Here is a 22108-nt window from a genome sequence, read left to right as displayed (position 1 = left end):
AATTTATAATTTTTTTTCTAAAAAAAATTTTTTCTAAAAAAATTTTTTTTCTAAAAAAATTACGTATATAAAAAATATAATTACGATGAAAAATTTAATTTACGTCACTAATAATTGTTATAAGAGTAGTTCATCTTCTTCTTAGAGTCTTCATTCTGAAGGTCAGAGTACAAAAATATCGTAGTGATTATAAGATCGCGAGAAAAATTTATCAAGATTGAGATTTGAAGGATAGGGTAGGAATAAAAAGTTAAAGATCCAGAAGCTCATATATTACATACATATAAGGATCGAGCTTAAAAAATTCATCAGGAATTATATAAGCATCAAAGATCTAGTAATTAACCAGAATCAAAGCAGACCTGCAGATAATATAAGTTATATTATAAAGCATAAGCTCATATTTATACTTTACATTGCTAGAAAGATGAGTGCTCGTATTGTTTGTCTTCTCATAATTGGAATTCTTACAGAGATACATTTGAGCATCGATCAATGTAGGAAGTGTGGTATCTTTCAAGATCGTGAAACTCATGCTAGAATATACTACTTAACTGTATATAATTTCTATATGAAAGAAGGCTCTTTTCATGTAGCTTAAGACAGATACTCCATCAGAAAGATTCATTAATATCATTAGTAACAGTGACAGTAATGAATAGATGAATTTTCTATCGCAAATAAATATATAGCCTATTTCATTCAAATTGATCTATTCATTCTAATTTATAAATAATAATTAATTTCTGATTTTTTTAAATTTTTGATTTTTTTAGCTATTGATGATAAAAATTTTTCATCAAAAATAATAGTTATTTATGATGAAAATTAAATTTTTATCGTAAAAACTGCTTATTTATGATGAAAAATTTTTATCATAAATAATAATAAATTTTTAATTTTTTTAAATATCTAATTTTTTTAATTATTAATGATAAAAATATGTTCATTATAAATAATCAAGTATTTATGATGAAAATAAAAGTTTCATCATAAATAAAAGTTATTTATGATGGAAAAGATTCATCGTAAATAATGAATAATTTTTAAATTTATTAATTTTTTTAAAATATTGATGATAAAAATTTTTTATCGTAAATAATTGAGTATTTATGATGAAAAATTATTTTTATCATAAATACTTAATTATTTATGATAAAATATTTTTATCATAAATAATCTATAATTTTTTAGTTTTTTAAATTTTTATTTTTTTTAAAATATTGATGATAAAAAAATTTTATCTTAAATAATAGAGTATTTATGATGGAAATTTTTTTTTATCATAAATACTTAATTATTTATGATGTAATATTTTTATTATAAATAATCTACAATTTTTAAATTTTTAAATTTTTTTTCAAAATATTGATGATGAAAATAATTTTATCATAAATAATCAATTCTTTATGATGTAAATTATTTTTCATCATAAATATTTAATTATTTATGATAAAATTTTTTCATCATAAATAATTTGTAATTTTTAAATTTTTTATTTTTTTCAAAATATTGATGATGAAAATTTTTCATCATAAATAATTAAATATTTGTGATGAAAATATATTTTCATCAAAAATACTCAATGATTTATGATGAAAACTTTTCATCATAAATAATCTTTAATTTTTGAATTTTTTTAAATTTTTTATTTTTTCAAATATTGGTGATGAAACATTTTCTTTGGGAACAAGATTATGGGTGATGAAAAAGTATTTTTCATTATAAATACTTAAATTATTTATGATAAAAATTTTCATCACAAATAATCTTTAATTTTTAAATTTTTTATTTTTTTCAAATATTGATGATGAAATATTTTCATTGGGAATAAGATTATTGCTAATGAAAAAGTATTTTCCATCATAAATACTTAAATTATTTATGATAAAAATATTTTTATTATGAATATTTAAAAATTTAAAATTAAAATAAATGATGTATTATTTATGATGAAAAATTCATCACAAATATGGGGTATTTATGATGATTTTTTTTCATCACTAATATGAAAGTATTTATGATAAAAAAATATTTTTATCATAAATATTTTATTATTTATGATGAATTTAATTTTTTATCATAAATACTATTATTGGTGATGAAAATTATTTTCATCGTAAATAATTTTATCATAAAAATACTCTTTTCTTGTAGTAAGACTTATTGCTAGCTAGATGTGGAATCCAATGGGTCATACATATAAGAAAATTGATGAAAGAGTTGATTTGATAAGGTTGATTAGATCAATTAATTCAATTGGTTAGCTGATGAGCATGCTAGCACATGTGACTAACCTTACCTCCTATTTGCGGATCAAATTTAGTTCAAACCTAATTTAATTAATGAACCAAATTAATTAGATATTAATTTAGGTTAATCTTTGATATAGGACAGTCAATAGATGGCACCACATAGGCCTTTGGGCATTGGAATGATGAAGTCCAAAGAAGATTGGACTCTATCCTTTGTTGGCGCACAAAATTATAGAGCTAATATTTCTTAGCATGGAGGGGTGCATAAAGTCCTTCTGAGATGGGTTTCTAACCTATATGGAAGTTTATCTTTCCAGCTATCAGCCATGCACATGATATGGCATGGAGGAAGGGAGAAATCTTGACGCACACGCGGGGACTTGCGAAAGGATGCGATAAGTGTCCTCTGGTTTAAGGCAGAAGGAGGTGCTTATCATGGGATCTCTGGCATTGGTTAAGATTAGATAATTCTCTCCTAAAATGTGGCAAAATCAGAGGATTATCTGGTTTGAAATTAGGATGCCATTTGCACCTTTCCGTGAGCGCATGCGAGGGAGAAGCAGTAAAGTAGTGTTTTCATTCCAAGAGTCCTTATCTTATATGACTCTTGGTTTTGATAAGCCATTTGACGGGGAGGTTGCAACCTATCAGGAGATGCTTCTCATGCCCCCTCATTAATTATAAATAGGGGCGGCACCAAGAGGAGAGGCTTCAATTCCTACATCCCATCTTGTCTTGGTTAAGACAAGAATCCTCTCTTCCTCTCTCTTACACCCCTAGTTCTTTTAGGACAATTCTTTTTAGCCTAATCTAAACCTAAACAGGTCTAAGACAAGGCTCTAGAGAGTTTTAAGAGGGCTAGCCAAGTTGCCAAGAAGTCAAGAAGTGGTTCAAGTCAGGTTTGGAAAGCGGTTCGACTGAACCAATCAAATCAAAGTCACTTGAGTCTGGCAATCAGATTTAGAAGGGGCGACTCTTTGAACCAATTTCTGTGTGGATCATCATTGGAGGATATATGCTTGTATACCTTATGGAGATATTGAAAATAGCGATTGAGGTATTTATATGATTACATGCTTCATTTTATCATAGTTTATTAATTTGATTGAATGCATCAAAAGGGATCGTAGGGTTTAGGGTTTTGGATGTTCTTGGGTTTTATAAATATTTTTGAAATCTAATCTTTTGCTGCTTGATCGAAACCCAACAATCTCACACCTGAAGACTCTCGAAATAGGGGTTGACCAGTTTTGAAAAGAGGAAAATAGGGTTTTAGAGGGTTGGGAGGCTTCAGCAGGGCAACACAATGGCTGTCAGAGATGAGGAAGAAGGAGAAGGAAGGTGATGGAGGATTTGGTGATGGGTTCTACTGAGTGGTGGAGGGTTTATATAGAAGAGGATTGGATAGGATAGGGTTAATTCTCCTCAGATAATGCTGGATTCCGTTGATGTGATCAATCCAAACTCTTCCCTACCAATGTATGACATCTATCAGGTCACCCATGGTCCCCCCACGATCGTGGATTAATAGGGGATATGGTTCCCCTATTTCACTCAAACTTCCTTCTTCCATCGCATTTCTTTTTTTTTCCATCAATTTCGATGAAGTCGGCAAGGGTTGCCGACTTCAAGATGATCTGGATCCAAAGGGATCGATTCTCACATCAACCCACCACTGTTTGAGGATGGACCTGATCCTCTAGTCATAGAGATCTGGATTCAGAAAATAAAAAAGATGTTTAACACACTACAGTATCTTGAGGATATGAAGATTAGACTGACCATTCCTATACTAAAAGAAAATGTCAAGTTTTGGTGGATTGCAATAAAGACTGCATATAAAAATACTGATAATTAGCTGACTTGGAAGGAGTTCAAAAAGATATTTTATGATCAATATTTTTTGGATCAATAAAATTAGTAAAGAAAAATAAATTCTTGATTTGAGGTAAAAAGATGACATGATAATACTGAAGTATGCAAATAAATTCAACGAGTCAGACCGCTTTTGCCCCCAGCTTATAAAGTCTGAAAGAAGCAAAGTAAATAGATTTGAGCATGATTTAGGATATAAAATTTGATCTCACTTATCCTCTCACTCTTTTAAGAGCTATAAGGATGTATTGGAATGAGCTTTGAAAGCTAAATCAGATATTAAAAGATCAAAATAAGAAAGAAAGAATAGAAAGAGGTCTAAACCAATAGAAACTTGGAGTGACCAATATGACAACTCAAAGAATAACTCTAATAAGAAGAAAGAAGCAGAGACTTGTGAGTATTATGGTAAAAATCATAATGGACCTTGCTTTAAAAAACCCAAAATATACTTTGAGTGCGGAAAGAGGAGACATTTGATGCAGGATTATTTTAACAAAAAAATAACTTTAGGTCCATCAAATCCACTGATCAAAACTGCAAAGAGAATACACAAGTATTTGCTTTGACTGAGCAGGATGCTAGTGCAAGTGATCAAGTAGTCACAAGTACTATTCTAGTCAATCCATAGATGCTTATATGCTATTGGATTATGAATTTTTCTCATTCCTTTATATCTTCCAAGTTTAACAATATATCAGTAGAATTGAATAAGCTATTACATGTTATCTCTTTTCTTAAGAAAGTTATTCTTACTAATATTTTATTTAAGAATTGCATCATTTTGGATGAGGAAACTAGGATAGATGGAAATTGGCTAAGAGTATGGTAAACATGATATGAAGACGAAGTATCCTTAATTGTAAAAGAGTTAAGGTATGCCAAGTTTTGAAGACGAAACTCTTTTAAGGGGTAGAACATGATAAATTGATCCAATTAGACCAGGCACACGAAATTTAAAGTGGCAAGGAAAAACACAAAAAAAATAAAGAAAAAAAGTTGAGATGAAGACTCCCAATGGGAGTCTTCTTCTCCACCAAGTCTGCCATGGAATAGGACTCTTAGGGCTGCCAAAATCCTAGGAGATCCTCTGTATATACCCCTCTCCCCCTCCTATAAACCTCCACCGAAGATCATCAAGTTTTCCTCTTCTTTTCTCTCGATTTTTGTCGATTTTCTTAAACCCATGCCTATTGAAAATTTGAGCTGGAGATACCACCAAAGCTCAAGATAAGCCCCGACCCTTATTCCTCTCCCTCTTCCCTTTCTCCCCATGGTCCCAGGCCTCACTGCTGGCCATCACTTTGTTAAAAATTTACCATGAAGAATCCCCTATTTTCATGCTTTTCACATGATTTTTCTTGATCGATAACCATTATCGTCGGCCGTCCTCTGCTCCACCGCCACTGACCACACACCACCATCCATTGTTGAATCTCCAGCTGTGTCGCTACACCCCACCAGAGCATGAGCCACCTGCCTCCAACATTTTCCCTTATTCAGCCAAGAAAAGAAAGAAAATAAAGAAGAAAACAAGAAGAAGAGAAAAGAAAAGAAATAAAGAAGAAAAAGAGAGAGAAGGGATCTCTATCTCTCATATCTCTCTCTACCCTCTCTCTTTCTCTCTCTATCTGATCCATAGATCCTAGCATAAACTCGAGATAATCTTTTCGAAAAGATTCGAAACCACTTTGATATCCATACAATATGTCAACCCCATTCAGGCCATATCGAGTATATTTGAAATCTACTATTGATGAATTCTATTGATCGATCTTGGTCTTGATCTAATCCGTACTTCATGATTCCTTGATTGAGTCATTTAAATCTGATCCTTAGCCAGAAGACTCTAAATTGTCTTGATGCCTGGACAACCCGTTGGACCTACCATCCAATCTATAATCTTCTTTTCTTATGATTAAATTTATCAAATAAAAAATAATTATATTTTTAATATGTTAAATAGATTTGATAAATTCGTTGAGTGAAGTTTGAAAGGCTAGGATAGAAAAGGTAAGTAAATCCCATACTTCTTACTTATTTTTGAATTATTGATTATTTTATCATACAAAGAATTATTCTATATTTTCATTAAATAAGGATTGAGCATATATATTATGAAATTGATAATTTATCATAAAATAATAATTTTATAAATATTTTAATATAAATGACTTATGAAATATGAACTCCATATTTATGAAATTTATATTTTATTATAGAAGTAACGATTTCATGATTGTTTTGTTGTCAAAATTTATTTATGGACTTTGAGCTCCATAAAATTATATAGCATCTTATTTATACATAATTTAAGAAAATATGATTCGATGAAATATGATTTAAGAATACTTATTTTAAAAAATATGATAAAAGCTTCTCAGATAACTATGTATGATCCTATCAGCAGATAATAGTAGTTAGCATACGACCCTATCAATGGATAATAGTAGTTAGTATATGTCCTTACCAATAGGTAATAGTAGTTGGTATATGACCCTACCAACAGATTATAGTAGTTGATACACGATCCTGTCAATGGATAATAATAGTTGATATTTTAATAATTATGGCTCTATTACGGATATAAAGTGATCTTAGTATTTAGTCTGAGAGAATTATTAAGAATTATGATATGATAAAATGACAGATGATTTATGATATTATTTATATAGTTAATATGATTTATAAATTTATTTAGCTATGCATTGGAAACTATGTTTATGAAAATTGTATGATTTATGCATATACAAGAGCATCATTGATTTATGATATATTATTAGTATGTAGATTTTATATTCTAATAATAATCATCTTCTTTAAATGATTTATTGATGTATATATAAATTTATGCTTGGTCCGGATAAGATAATATAAAATTTACTTACTGAGCTTATGTAACTTATATCTTTTTCTTTTTCTATTTAGATGAATAAGATTAGGAATGCCAGATGATTTAGGCTTGGAAGTCTATGCTAATAAGCTTGGAGATTTTGCAGTTGAATCTTAGTTTATTGGATAATTATAGACTTGTAGTTAACTATTGATGAATTGTGAGACATAGGTTTGATATTTGATTTTGGATTTAGATGCTTTGGACTAATCTTAGTTTATTTACTTGATTAATGATGGAATTAAATCTTTTATTATATTTTATTTGTGATAGATTTTAGCTGATTATGACTATTAGGCTTTGTGTTATCGAGGATGCATGATATCTCTCGGTAGTATGACCGTATTATTTTTCAAATTTGAGGTATGACAAATTAATTCTAAAGACCCATATCCTACATAATATTCTTTCCCATGAAACATAGTAATTGCACTCCTATAGGAACATTTTTTTCCTCACTCTCGTTTAAAATCTCCAACTAAATAAACAGAATTTTTTCACCTCCAGTTGACCATACTTTTCTCTCTCCACTTCTCACAAAACAAACGAATCCTACAGAGTTAATTGGACTGACAGTATTCTCATATTTAGTTTTAAATTAACTGCAGAAAATATGAAACATAAAATCTGTGAGCACAACCTGAAATTAGGCTGAATTTGGGCAAGGTTGGGCACAACCTGGATTTGGTTTGGGTCGAAAATCCCAACCCAACTCAAAATTTAATTTTGATTGTGAGCTTAGATACTGGACAACATATCATAAATGCATCTCCATCTTCGAAGATCTTACTACTGTTCACGTTGCTATCTCTAGTTTATTTTTTTTTAATTTTGCATATCATTAGCATAACACGGTAGCATTTAATAATTTGTATCATTAGGGAAATCTTTATTGGAGAAAAAAGGAAGCTTGGTACTAGAGTTCCCTTCTTTGTCACATGCACGTTTAGTTCTTTAATTGTTTAAACCGATATGCCATTGCATAAATTGCATGTTATTCGGTATGAATGCACAGAGCAAAAAAGTTCAAAATCCCAGAAATTATTATTGGAATTCTGTTGGTGCTCTTGCTTCATTCAGTAAAGGGTGATGAAATGAAGTATAAATTTTTTATATGCTGGCACCTATAGCCATCATAAATTTGAAAATTATTCAGGGATTGCATTTCAATCAGAAAAGTTCACTTGTAAAAAGAGTCTTGAAGAAACTAGCGAATTCAAAACTGCAGCACTATCATTCTTTTCAAAGAATTCAGATGTCATTTCGACAAAGCTCTGTGGCTATTAGGAGATCATGGGTTGAGTCAAAAAATGGAAGTTGGGTAAATTTAGCTATCAAGGTTGGTTTCTTTTTTTCTTTTTTTTTTTTTTTTTTTGCTGATGATAAAGGAGGCTAAGAAAGAGCCACCTGAATTCCATTAATGAATGAAGATTATTTACAGTAGGGAGCAGCAGAGTGGTTCCTATAGGTGCTGTCTCCAAATCAGCAACAAAAACTCTGTGAGCCACAGATGCGAGCTTTTAGCTAGAGAGACAAATTAATGCACATATTCAAGAGATCAGATGCATAAAAATCTCTCTGTTCATCATTTACCGCAATTTTTGGCGCATATTAATTACAGGTCCTTTGCTAAGCTAACTTATTCAAGCTCACTGCTTCAAGTTCAAGAGCAGATCTTTAAAAGAAATATGGTGGAAATGTCACAATCCGTGTTTGAACCCGGAAACCTGGAATAGAATATATAAAGAACAAACTAGGAGAGATTAAGTTGGATCACCATCCATTATCCCCCAAACTGGTGTTGCCAATATTTACATAATTAAGCATTTAACAAATGTAATAATGGCACAGTAGCCATCTAAATCTGTGCAATTAAGTTGCCATTAATGTACTTACAGGCACAAAAATGCCATTAATGCGGTCTATTCTATCTCTTTATGGGCGATGGACTGATATTGTCTTCAGAAATTATTCAAAAACTGGATATTGAGTTACTAGGCTGGGGTATCTTTGACTGCACAAAGCCAACTCTTCGGCATTGCACCAGTCACATAAAATGGATGGATGAAACTTAAAAAGCATGCTTACATGATATAATTAATTGTATCTCCACATAAATAATTTTTACAAGAGAGAGAAGGTATGCTAGGAGAGATGACTAGAGGAAGCGGGTTGTTAATAATTTTTTTTGACGGGAGAGTTGTTAATAACTTCTCATCAAAAGAGAAGTGTTTTGGAACGAATCCGCATTAAAAATCACTCATGCCAAACTGAAGCAATACCAGTGAATTAAGTTATCGCTTATAATTATAGCATTAAAACGCAATAGCCATGGAAATCAATGGTTCATGGATCTGCAGATCGTCTTAGTTATTTCACCCTGCTTCAAATCCACAATGACTTGGAGGGTTTAATGTGTAATAAATAAATACAGTTTATTTCGCCACCGGCCATCTGTAGGAAAAAGCACTTCAATAAAATAAACAATGAGAGGTAGAATCTGAGCTGTGGTAGTGTCACATGTGCTTTTAAGAGCTCTACAGTTTCACACGTACAGAAAGTACTTCAAAATTTATGTGGTTCCTAACATAGATTTGAATCAGTTCCACTTTATTTGTAAGGCGATGAGTGGCTTTAGAAATCCACTAAGCCTACCATATTATCAGTTTCCAGTGCAATCGAGTCTTCTGGGACTCCCTTCCTTTTAAATAGCTTTTCAAATTGCGGAGATTCCAACATTGCAAGGATGATGGGCACCTAGTTTCCACCCAAAGAAAATTAAAAATAAAAAAGAAAGAAAAGAAGGATTATGGACACCTAACGATCGCAGATCTCAAAAGCCTCTCTCGTCTCCACATAGCATAAACACGTTCATGCTCTTTTCCTTTTGATTTGGGAAGAGAGATATTATATTGCGTCAGATTGATTGGTCTGCAATAAACGCTTTCAGAAGCAAGAGAAAGAATATTGCCAAACAAACATGAGAACCAGAGAAGGGAAACCCTTTCGAAGTCCAAGAGGCTCCAATCTGGTGAAAAAGAGGACTGCATGAAGATAGAAATACGAATTACCGCCGGAGTGTCTTCTTCTACAGTCAGTCCAACAACAGTCTTAGTAGTAGTAGTAGTAGTAATAGAAGGTGAAACGGACCAAGAAATGTTACATGATAGAGGTGCTAAAAGAAGACCTATAGACCGATGGAGCTAGAGAAACAGTTAGAGGCATGCAGCTGGTTGCATTTAGTTCGTGGACGTGGAGCATGAGGAGGACTTGGAGGAGCTGCATTCATCTTTGAGACCGGTGCTCTTGACGGGGAAGAGATCCAGAGTTTTCAGAGGCCTGCAGCATGGAGGAACAGCTGAACTCACATCCATCGTTGCCATCCATTCTTGCTCGAACCCCATAGCACTTGTCATCGGCTCTTCTTCTTCTTCTTCTTCCATTCCAACAGTCTCCAACTTGCCAACCAAATCCAAACCTTGGCTTGTTGCCCCCTGAAAGCAACCTTATTTATACAATTATTGAAGAAGAATGGTGTTGTTTGAACTAATTATGGACATATGCATATTGTGATACTTGAACAAGCGTATAATATCCTGTTTTGTGCTAAATTCTTGAGGTCCTTCCTGAATATTAATTGAAGTACAAAAGTACGCTATCAGTTTTATTTTGCTTTGATTGAAGGGAGCACACTATCTTCTTCTGCTTTTTTCTTTTTTCTTTTTTTTTGTGTGTGTGTGTGGGAAGATAAAGGAGGTTGTAAAGGGCCAACCAAGAAGGGAGCACACTATCAGTAACGAAGAAACCATAGAGCACCCAAACATAGTGTACTAGGCAAAAGAAAAGGTCTAGGAATGAGATCGGGCATTGTTCGACATGAACCATGAACGACACAACAATAATCACAAGTTGGCAAACAGAACTGAGAAACCAAGCTCACCCACACACATACCCAAGAAGCAGAAGAAGAAGAAGAAGATGATGATGATGATGATGATGATGATGCAAGCAAGCAAGGGGTAGGGTTGCTCTTAGTAGAATCAGAGCAACAGCAAAATAGTTACTGCAAAATAAATTATTCAAGACGAAGAGATGGAATCAGTCGACCAAACATAACCCTCAAAAAAACTGAAACCGTGTTTGTAGTTGTTCTCCTTTAGTCATTTGGAATCTGGCAGATCAAAGTAGCAGCTGAACAGTACTATAACGATGCACAGCCAAAAAAGAGGCGAGAATATGAAAACGAAGAAGAAGAAGAAGACCTGATGAAGGAAGTGAGGAGGCATGTGGTGTTGGAGTATAGGGGAGGGAGGAGGAGGAGGAGCATCCTCTGACTGGTGGAGCTGGTAGTGGAGCAGTTGTTGGTGCCGACCGAGCCTTCGGCGGAGCTTCTGCCGTTCCCTGGCCTTGTGGTTCTGGAACCAGTAGAACACATTCTTGCCCTCAATCTTCCCATAGTAGGAGAGATGGGCTGTTATCTGCTGTATCTGGGCAGCATTTGGAGTTCTAACCCCACTTCTATACATCTCCTCCAGTATCATCAGCTGCTCTGGGGTTGGGCACCACCTAGTTGAAGGAGTCTGGGGCATCTTTGTCTCTCTCTAGTTATCTCTCACTTCCAGTCCTCCTCTTGTCTTTCTTTCTTTCAATTTTGGAGTTATATATAGAGAGGTATGGGCGCAGGCAAGGTCTGGGACTATGAGAGAGAGGGAGAAGAGACAAGAGACAAAAGGGATCTGGAGTGAAAAGGGAGGTGCAAAGTGGGGAAGAAAGGAAAAAAAAGACGGGGCGGGGAAGTGCTGTCATGCTGATGGCTTTCTCAGAAAGGCATTCATTGAGGGTTTCATTGCGTTGGTCCGCCTCTTTTCTTTCTTCTTTTTTTCTTCTGTCTCTTCTCTTCGTTTTCCTCCTTATAGGTCTTTAAGCATGTAAGGTGGGGTGGCTTTAAAAGGGAGGGAGGGAGAGAGAAGGGGGGTAGGTGCCATTAAAGGGAAGGAATGACACGCAGCTTGTCACAAGCCTTTTTGTCTACAATTCTGATTGGAGAGTAAATTATAGGGTGATGATGACCGGGATCATTTAAGTCTAGTATAACCTAATTCTCTTAGTGATATTTCCACCACATTTGCAAGTAATGGACTGTTAGGCCGGGATTAGGTCGCTAGTAGTGCATGCTGCAGGTTATCACTTGAGACTAACTAGACGGGCAAAAAACCTCCAGCCAATCCAAGAGTTCAATGTGTTGGAGCGTGATTACCAATTGAAACGCCTACCTCACTAAAGAAACAAAATCTTACATGAAGCTTTTTGATGCACACATTTGGGTTGTTTGAATGGCACAAGTGGCAGCCATTTGGTTGGAGGAAATTGCCACCAAGGATGACACGTTCCGTTCTCTTAATGAGTTATTACAACCATCCTATTTTGCTGGTGGTTATTAGGTGGAATGATCCAGCACAAACGTTGTTGTTGTGGGTGCAACTTTTCAACATTGTCAAGTACTATCTAAATTGTTGTCTAACTCAGCTGCTAAGGAACATTAATTGTTGTTCCTAAACAATTAAGGAACTTCATTTATTACTAATCAAACTATTAACTTATGATTATAAGCATGCTGCCCCTCGAGTTCCTTCAAATAGCGCAATTCATTTCCATTTCTTTATTTGTCTGTTGTTTGAAAAACAGAAAGATATCAAGCAAGTAAAGTTATATATATATATATATATATATGTATATGTGTGTGTGTGTGAAGAAAAATATTATGACAAATGAAGGTGTTGCGGCCAATCGGTCGGTCGGTCGGCCAGTCGGTCGGTCGGTCGGTCGGTCGGTCGGTCGGCTGGTCGGTCGATCGGTCGGTCGGTCGGTCGGCCGGTCGGTCGGTCGGTCGGCCGGTCGGTCGGTCGGTCGGCCGGTCGGTCGGTCGTCCGTCGGGATCGGGATCGTCCGTCGGGGTCGTCGGTCGGTATATCCCAACAGTTGCCCCCCCACTCCTGAGCCCGATGTCGTGTTGGTTCGCGTGAACACGTGGGCGACGGCTTCGGACGAAAGGAGTGGTTTTCCGTCTTTTCTTGTCCCGACTCTGACGATCACATCAACGAACGATCCAATATCGGTCGTCCCGACGAGCTACATTTGAGGATTGACCGCAACAGAAGGCATGACATTTTCATTATTAAACAGAGGTTCATGCTTATGCTGCTCAAGAATACCACATCTTTCTCAGGAGTTTAAAGAAAATAGTTAACACAAGATGGAACTGCAGCTCCTCCGCCCCTAGCCACCCCGCCCCAATGTAGCTCATCCATCTTTGATCCACAAGATGAAACTGTCCCCACCCCCCACCCCAAATGTAGCTCGTCCACCCTCAATCTCCCAGCGCTTGTGGCTCCTCCACCCTCTATCCCCCTTCCTCCATCCATCTCGATGCATGTAGCTCTTTTGCTCGTGAAGCCTGTAACTTCTCTGTGCCACATCCCCTCACCCCTCCAACCGGCCATGTTCGTAGTTTTTCTGCATCGTATTGATGGCGTAGATGATGTTGGATATGTGGATCTCAGTGTCAAAGGAGCGAATGTCCTGGTTCAGTGCAACCTTCTTGATCCTCATCTTGATCGTCTATCGGAGTAAATCTTGGAGCATAAACATGATCGATAGTGCATAATCAAAAATTGATGCGATATAGGGGCTAATGTGGTGTGTTATTCATCTTGAGATTTATTATGCAATTAGGCTCGTAATTGAGCAGGATGTTGAGCTCGGGTGTCCAAATCAAACTAAAGATATATCCAAGTCTGATTCGAAAAATAAACGGATCATATAATTAGATCTAAATCTAGTTTGAATTATTTTTGATCTAATCCGAAGTGCGATCCGAAGTCAGATAAGTTCGAGCTTAATTTCAACTTTAATATGATCTATAATAAATATACTGAAAAATAGATTATATATTGCATAAGGCATGGTTATTGGGTGCTAACTCCCAGGATATAGGAAACTAATTGGGATAACGAGTCTTCTCACCTCTCACGACAATCAAAGGTTTGGTCATGAAAAAAAAAAAGACATTTTTGTCTTATCATATCTTTCAGCGTTACTATCTTATTTTCCTAGTCGAAAGCCGCATGGTAACATGTTTGCATCTGGCCTTTGGTAAAAAAAAAAAAAAAAAGGGTGTTTTGCCCCCATGGCCACCCACGCCAGAAAATGGATTTTATCTGCGAGACCACACCTTCATCTTGTCGGTTGGACTCTTTGTGAGAGGTCTTGCCATGGGTTCCCTTCATTGTGGTGCCGAGTGCATTAATTCCCCTATGTTTTTATGGAAATTATGGGCAGGGGTTGGATTTTTGGAAGGCAAAGATTAACTGAACTCACGAGAGGGTACTTCCTGTCTCCATGCACGTGATTTGATGGAGCGTGGAGAATAGCAGACCGTGCGTACAAGGAATTAAAAGTAGAACTTATAAAACAACAAGGTTGCCCAATAAATATGGCGTGGGCATCTAGGAAGGCTAGAAGAATGCTTGTACAGTCTACCTTCTTCTCTTGGTTCCGGAGATAAGACTTCATATATATAGTTGGTTTTGAAATATTTGTTTCGTTTAATCAAAAAGAAATATAGTTATTTACTTGTTTTTTTACTTACTGTCTGTTTGAGAGAGAGAGAGAGAGAGAGAGACGACCATAACCGAACCTATTCGGTTGCTTGTCGCGTTTGGCCAGGTACTTGCTGCAGAAATGTTGGTGCTGTAGGTAAGCCAAGCATTACAGGCTCTGCAACTTCGGCTCCATCAAGTTGGACTTTTGGTCAATGGTTCTTTGACACTATTTTTACGTCGATGAGGAGCAGAATATACTCGCATTAAAAAGGAGTCAATATTGTGATTGGTTGTTGACCGTTTCACAGTATAAATTGAATTAGAAGTAAAATTTAGATGATTCGCTGATCTTTGGCGACCATGACGCGAAAACTATAAAAAAAAAAAATACGATCATAAATGAAACCAAGTTATATATATATATATATATATATATATATATATATATATATATATATATATATAAAACGTATCAAATAATAGAAGTGGTTTAATGTGAGTTATTATTATATATATTATTAATAGAAGTGGTTTAATATGAGTTATTATTATATATATTATTATATATATATATAATAATAACTCTTGGATCCACATCAATACTTCAGATAAGAACGTGGTTGTCTTAACCATCCAAATATTTCTAAAATTTATTTATTTATTTTTATTTTTTTAATATATATATTCATCTGAACCATTGATGTGAATCCAAAAATTTTTATTATGTCCTCTCACTTTTCACATTAAGCCACTCCTCTCATTTGATATGCTCTCTCTCTATATATATAGAGAGAAAGAGAGCAAGGTTAGAATCTGATCAATTAAATTTGGATTTAGATCCGTTCAGATCAGAATTCTATAGGGGTTCTAAATCAATAATTCAAACTATTGAATGTAATCTACTATCTCAAAACTATTTACACACAAAAAATCATATAATTTAGAAACTCTTAGTCAATGCATCAAATGATCAAAATTTGGACAACCTAAATAAAATTGAATTAGATATATTTTTTGATTATTTGATGTATAGACTAGGGGGTCTTCAAATTATATGACGTTTGATGTACAAACAATTTTAATTAAGATAGTAGATCACATCCAACGGCTATCATTATCGATATAGGATCCCCATGAACCAATTTGACCGAACCGGATCTGAGCCTAAATCTGATCGACCTTATCCAAATCTGTCCATATATATATATATATATATATATATATATATATATATATATATATATATATATATATATGTGTGTGTGTGTGTGTGTGTGTGTGTGTGTGATGAATAACATCTGATTAACCAGATTTTAGCTCACCTTTTTCCGTATGTATTTTGCACGGATGTATATTATATCACAGAATTATCATATCTTCTTGACCATATATATATATATATATATATATATATTGTAACTTCCTTTGGAACAAGATGAGCATATTCTTGTCATTATTTGAAGCTATTTAAATGTTTAAAAAGATGCATTTGTAATATTTAAATTATTTTTTAAGAAAAAGAAAAATAATTCCATCAAAATGCTATTATTGATGCTCAAATACTTGAAGATGCCCGTTTAAGACTCAATCATAGAACCTTTATTTGCTAGGCAGAAGGATATAATAAATCATAACTATATTACAAGGTTAATACCTTTAAAATATATAAAAATATATGTATTTGATTTTATATGATCTGGTAATATTTTTGCTCAAAAAAAGTTTGTAAAATAAACTTTAAGGAGCTTTTCTCCTCTTCCCTATAATTTTTCCCTAATCTTCAATAAAATTTGTGCTATCTATGCCTCCCTTTCACTCAAAAACCAAAAATAAAAAAACAAAAAAAAAAGAACAGGTCATGCTTTACTTTAAAATATAAGAATCCAAACCATACCTAAGGACCTAAGAACTTATAAGGAAAGTCTAATAGAATGTGGGCATGTGTAAATGTAAGAGAGAGTGAAAATGGTCAAAGGGACAACAGAATATATTGAAGCAATTGCAGCCAGAGAAGCTTTGTTTTTTGGGATCAAGTTGGTATTTCATATAATATTATGCTTGAAGGAGACTCAGCCATTGTTGTGATTTCACAAGATATCCAACACCAAGACTTCTTACTTGTATACTTCATTCTCGAAGATGTAAAAGCTTTAAAGAATTTAATCATAAAATAGATATTGCTTTGTCATTTTAGAAAATGGGGTAGTGAACTAGAACAAAAATTGGCAAAGCATGCAATAATTGTCCAAGATTTTCACACATGGATAGAAGATTCAGCAAATTTTATTGTTGATAATATTTTGTCAAAAATGCAACAAATACTCTTCCTTGACTAATAAAGATCTTCATTTCTATCTCTCAAAGAGAGAGATTATATACATAGACATATATGGGCCTATATGTGTGTGTGTGTGTGTAAAGCATAATTAACTTAAAAAATTCATGAATACTCCATAGAGGAGATAATCAAAAAAAGAGAAGATAAATCTTTTTATGGGCAATGCAAAAAATTGCTTCATCCTTTTCCTTTGGATGCATTTACTTTATTTTGTTCTATTATTATCAATCCATAATGGACATTAGCATTATATTGAATATTGATGTCATGCTTACATCTATATGTACTTCTTGACTAACCAACAGAGATTTACTGATGAATGTTACTATTTTTATATTAAAATTTGTTAGCATTCCTAGATAAAAATCCTAGATACCCCTATGCCTCTCTACCATCAAGACATGCTTACGAATTAATTTAAAAAAAAGTGAAACTATTAGATGTATGCCCTATAAATCAATTGGGCCGACACATATAATCTTCTAAGGGCATAGTTTGTAATCTTAATTTATTAATATAATAAAATTTAGATTATTTATCTATTCATATTATGTAATGTGTCTATAAATTATCCTATGAATTAACAAGATGATGATATATATTCTCAAGAGTTAAAAATTTGAGGCATGTGTCATTGATGGTTAATTCATAAACTACTCTTGATCGTAGGATCATTACGGGAATAATGATCGATCCAGATTAGTTGGTGCATGGATTGCTTTCTTAAAGATAGATAAGTCTCGAATCTACAGTATGGAGACACTGAGCGAGAGTGCAGGTGCTTGTTAGAAAATAAAGATACTGAGCATGACTAACACGAGTAGTCATTTGAATATCTACCTTCTCGTCATGATATACTCGATGCTGTAATAGTATGAATAGTTTTTCAATCTATGGTGTCTCGGCTATTCATAATGAGGTTGCTGTAGTTTGACTATATCATAACTCGATCTTCTAGTCATACGGAGTCTTGAGATGTATTTGGTTGCAAAAGGTTCATCATAGGTTTATTATAGGAATAGGATGTACATCTATATGGAATCTATTGATCCTGATAGTTAAGAGAGAAATTTTATGAGGATCATAAAACTGAGTTCAAAAGTCCATAGCTATGGCAAGTATGAATAATGAAAAAAAATTTTATGAGAATTTACTAAGAACTCAGATTGATTGAATCTTAAATATGATAAGATCAGATTGATGAGTTATTTATGATCTTAATCTTATCAGAATTCACGATAGAAGATCAGATCATATGGTAACTATACCTAGAGGTTTATCTATTCAGTTTTATTTGATTGCTACTACATACTGCTAGATGTCACTGGTAGATCATAGGATCAATTAAAAATTATTTTGATGATCAATAATTCTCGAATTAGATGAATTAGAAGGGATTTCAATTATCGAAATGAATTTCAATGATACTATTGATAGAGATCATAATATATCCTACTATCAGACAAAATTAAACCTATGGGATCATATAATAAGAGATTTGATCTAGGATCATATAATTGGGATCATCTAGTTCCAATTGGGTTTGGATTTGAAAAATCTTATTCAATTTAGGAAAATCATGTTAGCACATCGTAAATCCAAAATCTTCTTTAGACTTAAATCTCTATGAGATAAGGATTGGACTAAGTTAATTGCAAGCATTATGGGCAGTCAAGAGTTGATTTTTCCTCACTAATTAAATTGGAAGAGATTGGGCTTGAGCCCAATTAGATTGGATGTTGGCACCCCCTTATCCTTGTGCGACAAGGAATTAGAAGAGAATGATAGGGTGCACGCCCCATCAGGGTTTGGCGTCAAAGAGAGCAAGTGGAGGCACCTAAGAAGTCCTAATTAAAGTTGGTTTTGGGTTCCTTATGAGATAAGTATTAAATTTGATCCAATTTATAAACCAAGTAGGACTCCTTTTGGCCTATAAAAGGGGCTTGAGATGTCATCTCTAAAGACATAACAAAGCAACCAAAAATTCTAACCTCCCTAGCTCTCCATGCCCCTCTCTGCCTCTCTTCCTAATGCCTCCATGCCCAAGTGTTAGATGTATGTCCTTGAAGCCAATCAGACCGAAATATTAATATTCTTTTCAGGATATAATTGTGTAGTTGACTTAATTAATTAGGACAGTTAATTTCATTCATGTAGTATATGTGTCTATGAATCATCCAAAGAATTAATAAGATGATGATACATATTTTCAAGAGTTAAAAATTTGAGACATGTATCATTGATGGTTAATTCTCAAATTACTCTCGATCAAAGAATCATCATGAGAATGGTGATTGATTCGATAAGATTGGTGCATGGATCGCTTGAAAGAAAAATGGATAGTTCAAAGCATGTATTTTTAAGATTTTACAGTAGAATAATAAAAGATTAAATATTTTAATCTTCTAAACATGCTTTAGATCAGATCTAAACTACCATTAAGGATCTGTGATATAAAAAAATTACATATAAAATCTGATATAAAATAAAAAACTACATCGATCACATCGATGTCCTGAATCTGATCTAACTTTTAGATTATATCGGTAGAGTTCATAACTCATCATTCTTTTACGGATCGATGATCTCTGCTACTGATAAGTGTGGTACGAAGGTCTCGCTAATACTGAATAGCCACACAGGTCATCCGATGTTTACAGATCGTCCACTCGAAGCTCTGATCGGATCTTCCTTTGCGGGAATGCTAGCTCGCGTCGAATGCTTTAGATGACTGATCCAAGCTCTTTTCTTCGAATTTCTCAGACTTCTCCAAATTAGAAGATGAAGCTTTATGAGGAGATGGTAGTGTGGAAGATTGAAAAAGCCTCACTCTTGTATTTTTCTTCTCACAAACCTAGAGATGAAACCTTAGAACTCACAGCTCACGCCCGAGAGGAAGAATACTTCCTCTATTTCTCATGCACGAAAGTCCAACCCACTCTCAACTTTTTATGTCCCCTCTCTCAGGTTTCTCACACCAAAAATTACTTCTAATCTCACACAAAACTAATCCCCTTTTAAGGTTGGTGTCTCATTGAAGATAAAGATAAGAATAATGTAGTTTCGATTTAAATTCAAGTGTTGGTTGATCCTTATCACCAATTCAAATCAAATTTGAATTAAATTTTGAATCAAACTTTATCTCTACCTTATAAACTTAGAGAGGGGTTGACCAACATCAGAATGGTATAAAAAATCTCATACAAAAATATTTTATGCATAGAGAAATGTGGTTGCGTGAAGAGAAGAGTCCAACTCAATTTGGACTCTAGGTTTTCATTCAAATTCAAATCAATTTGAACTCAAATTTAAATCAATCAATTTTTAATTCAAAAGGACTTAGATGAAGATGTGAAAAAGGCTTCTAGATATGAGAAAAAATTATATAAAATATTTTTCATGTGAAGAATAAGAGGATGCAGATAAAGAAGGTGCAAGGGATTCGAATTCAAATTATTTTTTTCATCCAATTAGATTCTTAACCCAACTAAATTAGGTTAAACCCAATTGGACCATTAAACCTAATCTAATTAGGTAGCAAATAGTTTTAATCAAATTTTAATCAAATCAAAAATTAATCGAGCTTAAATTCTGATCATATCAAGAATCAAACATCCTTAGCGATTAGATTATCTCATAACCTAATCGGATCAAACCAAATTGAATCCAATTCAATTAGATTCAATCCAAACCTTAATGTTCAATCAAATTGAACTAATTAGCAATCTAATTACTAATCAATCTTTCTATAATTCATCAATAATTAGTGAATTAATTTATTACAACTTTTGCATAGAGTTAATCATCAATCGAATTGACTGTTTTATCCTAGAATGATTCTTAATCATTGATCAGCCATATGATCAGTCAAAAATTTTTTTTGAGTGTGATCCCATAAGTTTGAATCTAAATCAGTAGTATGAGAATAATCTTTCTATACTAATCAAAGTGACCATCTAGCAATGATACCCGATATTTGGATAGGTCGAAAGATTGCAAAGCATCATTCAAGAACCTATTGGCATATGGTTACTGTATAATTTATCCCTTTAACTCAAATGTTAGATGTGTGCCCTAGATGCCAGATCGGCTGACACATTTTTGTACAGAACTAAGGGCAAATTTATATTTTTGACTATAAATGAATAAAAGGATTATTCTTCTATCACATTGTGTACATTGTGTCTGTAATACATCTTTTGACTTAGTGGGAATGTAAATTCATATTTTCAAGAGTTGAAAATTTAAGACATGAATTTATATAACTAACTCATAAACTGCTCATGACCATAGGATCATCACGAGGATGGTGATCGATCCGAAAGGTTGGTGTACGATCGCTTTCTTAGGGTAGATGAGTCTTGAGTCTACGATGTGGAGACACCAGAGTGAGAGTACAAGTATTCATTGAGAACAAGAGTACTGAGTGTGACCACCTCGAGTAGTCATAAGGAAGTCTACCTTCTCGTCGATGACTAGCTCGATGCTGTAGTTGTGTGTCTAGTTCTTTGACCTGAGGTGCATCGATGGTTCACCTTGAGTATGTTATAGTTTCACTACACCATAACTTGGTCTCCTAGCCATTCGAAATTTCGAGGTGTATGTTGGTTGTAGCATATCTATTGTAGGAATCAGATCGTACCAAGATAGGATCTATCAACCTCGGTAGATGAGAGGAGTAGTCCTATGATGATCGAAAGATCGAGCCCTTAAGTCCATGGCCATAGCAGAGTGAAATAATAGAAAAGAGTTTTTCATTGGGTTTCACATCAGACTCGGATCGATCGATTGATTCATATGACTGATATTGGGTTTGACGAGTTCACCTTAACCCTAATTCAGTCGAGACTCATGATAGAGAAACTCAATCACACAAGTAGCTACACCAAGAGGTTCATCTTCAATTCTGATGGATTGCCACCATATACTGCTAGGTGTCACTGGTAGATTTTGAGAGCAATTAGAATGATTTTGATGATCGATCATTCTAATTATCTGAATCAGAAGAGTTCTGGTCCATCGAAAGGAGTTTTAATGATGTCGATGATGAGATCACAACATGTCTCATTACCATACAGAATTGAACCTAACTGGGTCACACAAACAAGGGTTAGGGTCTGGATGTCATCAATTGGGCTACCCCAAT

General features: G+C 33.9%; 1 protein-coding gene across 1 annotated transcript; it reads right to left on the bottom strand.

Annotated features, from left to right (window-relative positions):
* Nucleotides 1-10078: 10078 nt before the first annotated feature.
* On the bottom strand, nucleotides 10079-11631 carry LOC105035411 (WUSCHEL-related homeobox 3). Its single transcript, XM_019847331.3, has 2 exons — nucleotides 11286-11631; nucleotides 10079-10517 (listed from the first exon to the last, which is right to left on the bottom strand). Exons 1-2 carry the CDS (start codon nucleotides 11610-11612, stop codon nucleotides 10263-10265), a joined length of 582 nt encoding a protein of 193 aa, XP_019702890.1. The 5' UTR covers nucleotides 11613-11631; the 3' UTR covers nucleotides 10079-10262.
* Between the last annotated feature and the right edge of the window lie 10477 nt (nucleotides 11632-22108).

This window comes from Elaeis guineensis, chromosome 10 (assembly GCF_000442705.2).
Source record: "Elaeis guineensis isolate ETL-2024a chromosome 10, EG11, whole genome shotgun sequence".
Taxonomy (NCBI): domain Eukaryota; kingdom Viridiplantae; phylum Streptophyta; class Magnoliopsida; order Arecales; family Arecaceae; genus Elaeis; species Elaeis guineensis.
The sequence above is the reverse complement of the archived record's forward strand: the minus strand, read 5'-3'. Positions and strand labels throughout refer to the sequence as shown.

Excerpts from the sequence above, each read along its gene's own strand:
- LOC105035411 (XM_019847331.3), bottom strand. The coding sequence starts at position 11,612 with ATGCCCCAGACTCCTTCAACTAGGTGGTGCCCAACCCCAGAGCAGCTG. Across the intron at positions 10,518-11,285 it reads CTCCTCACTTCCTTCATCAG|GGGGCAACAAGCCAAGGTTT; the intron begins GTCTTCTTCTTC and ends GGTTGCTTTCAG.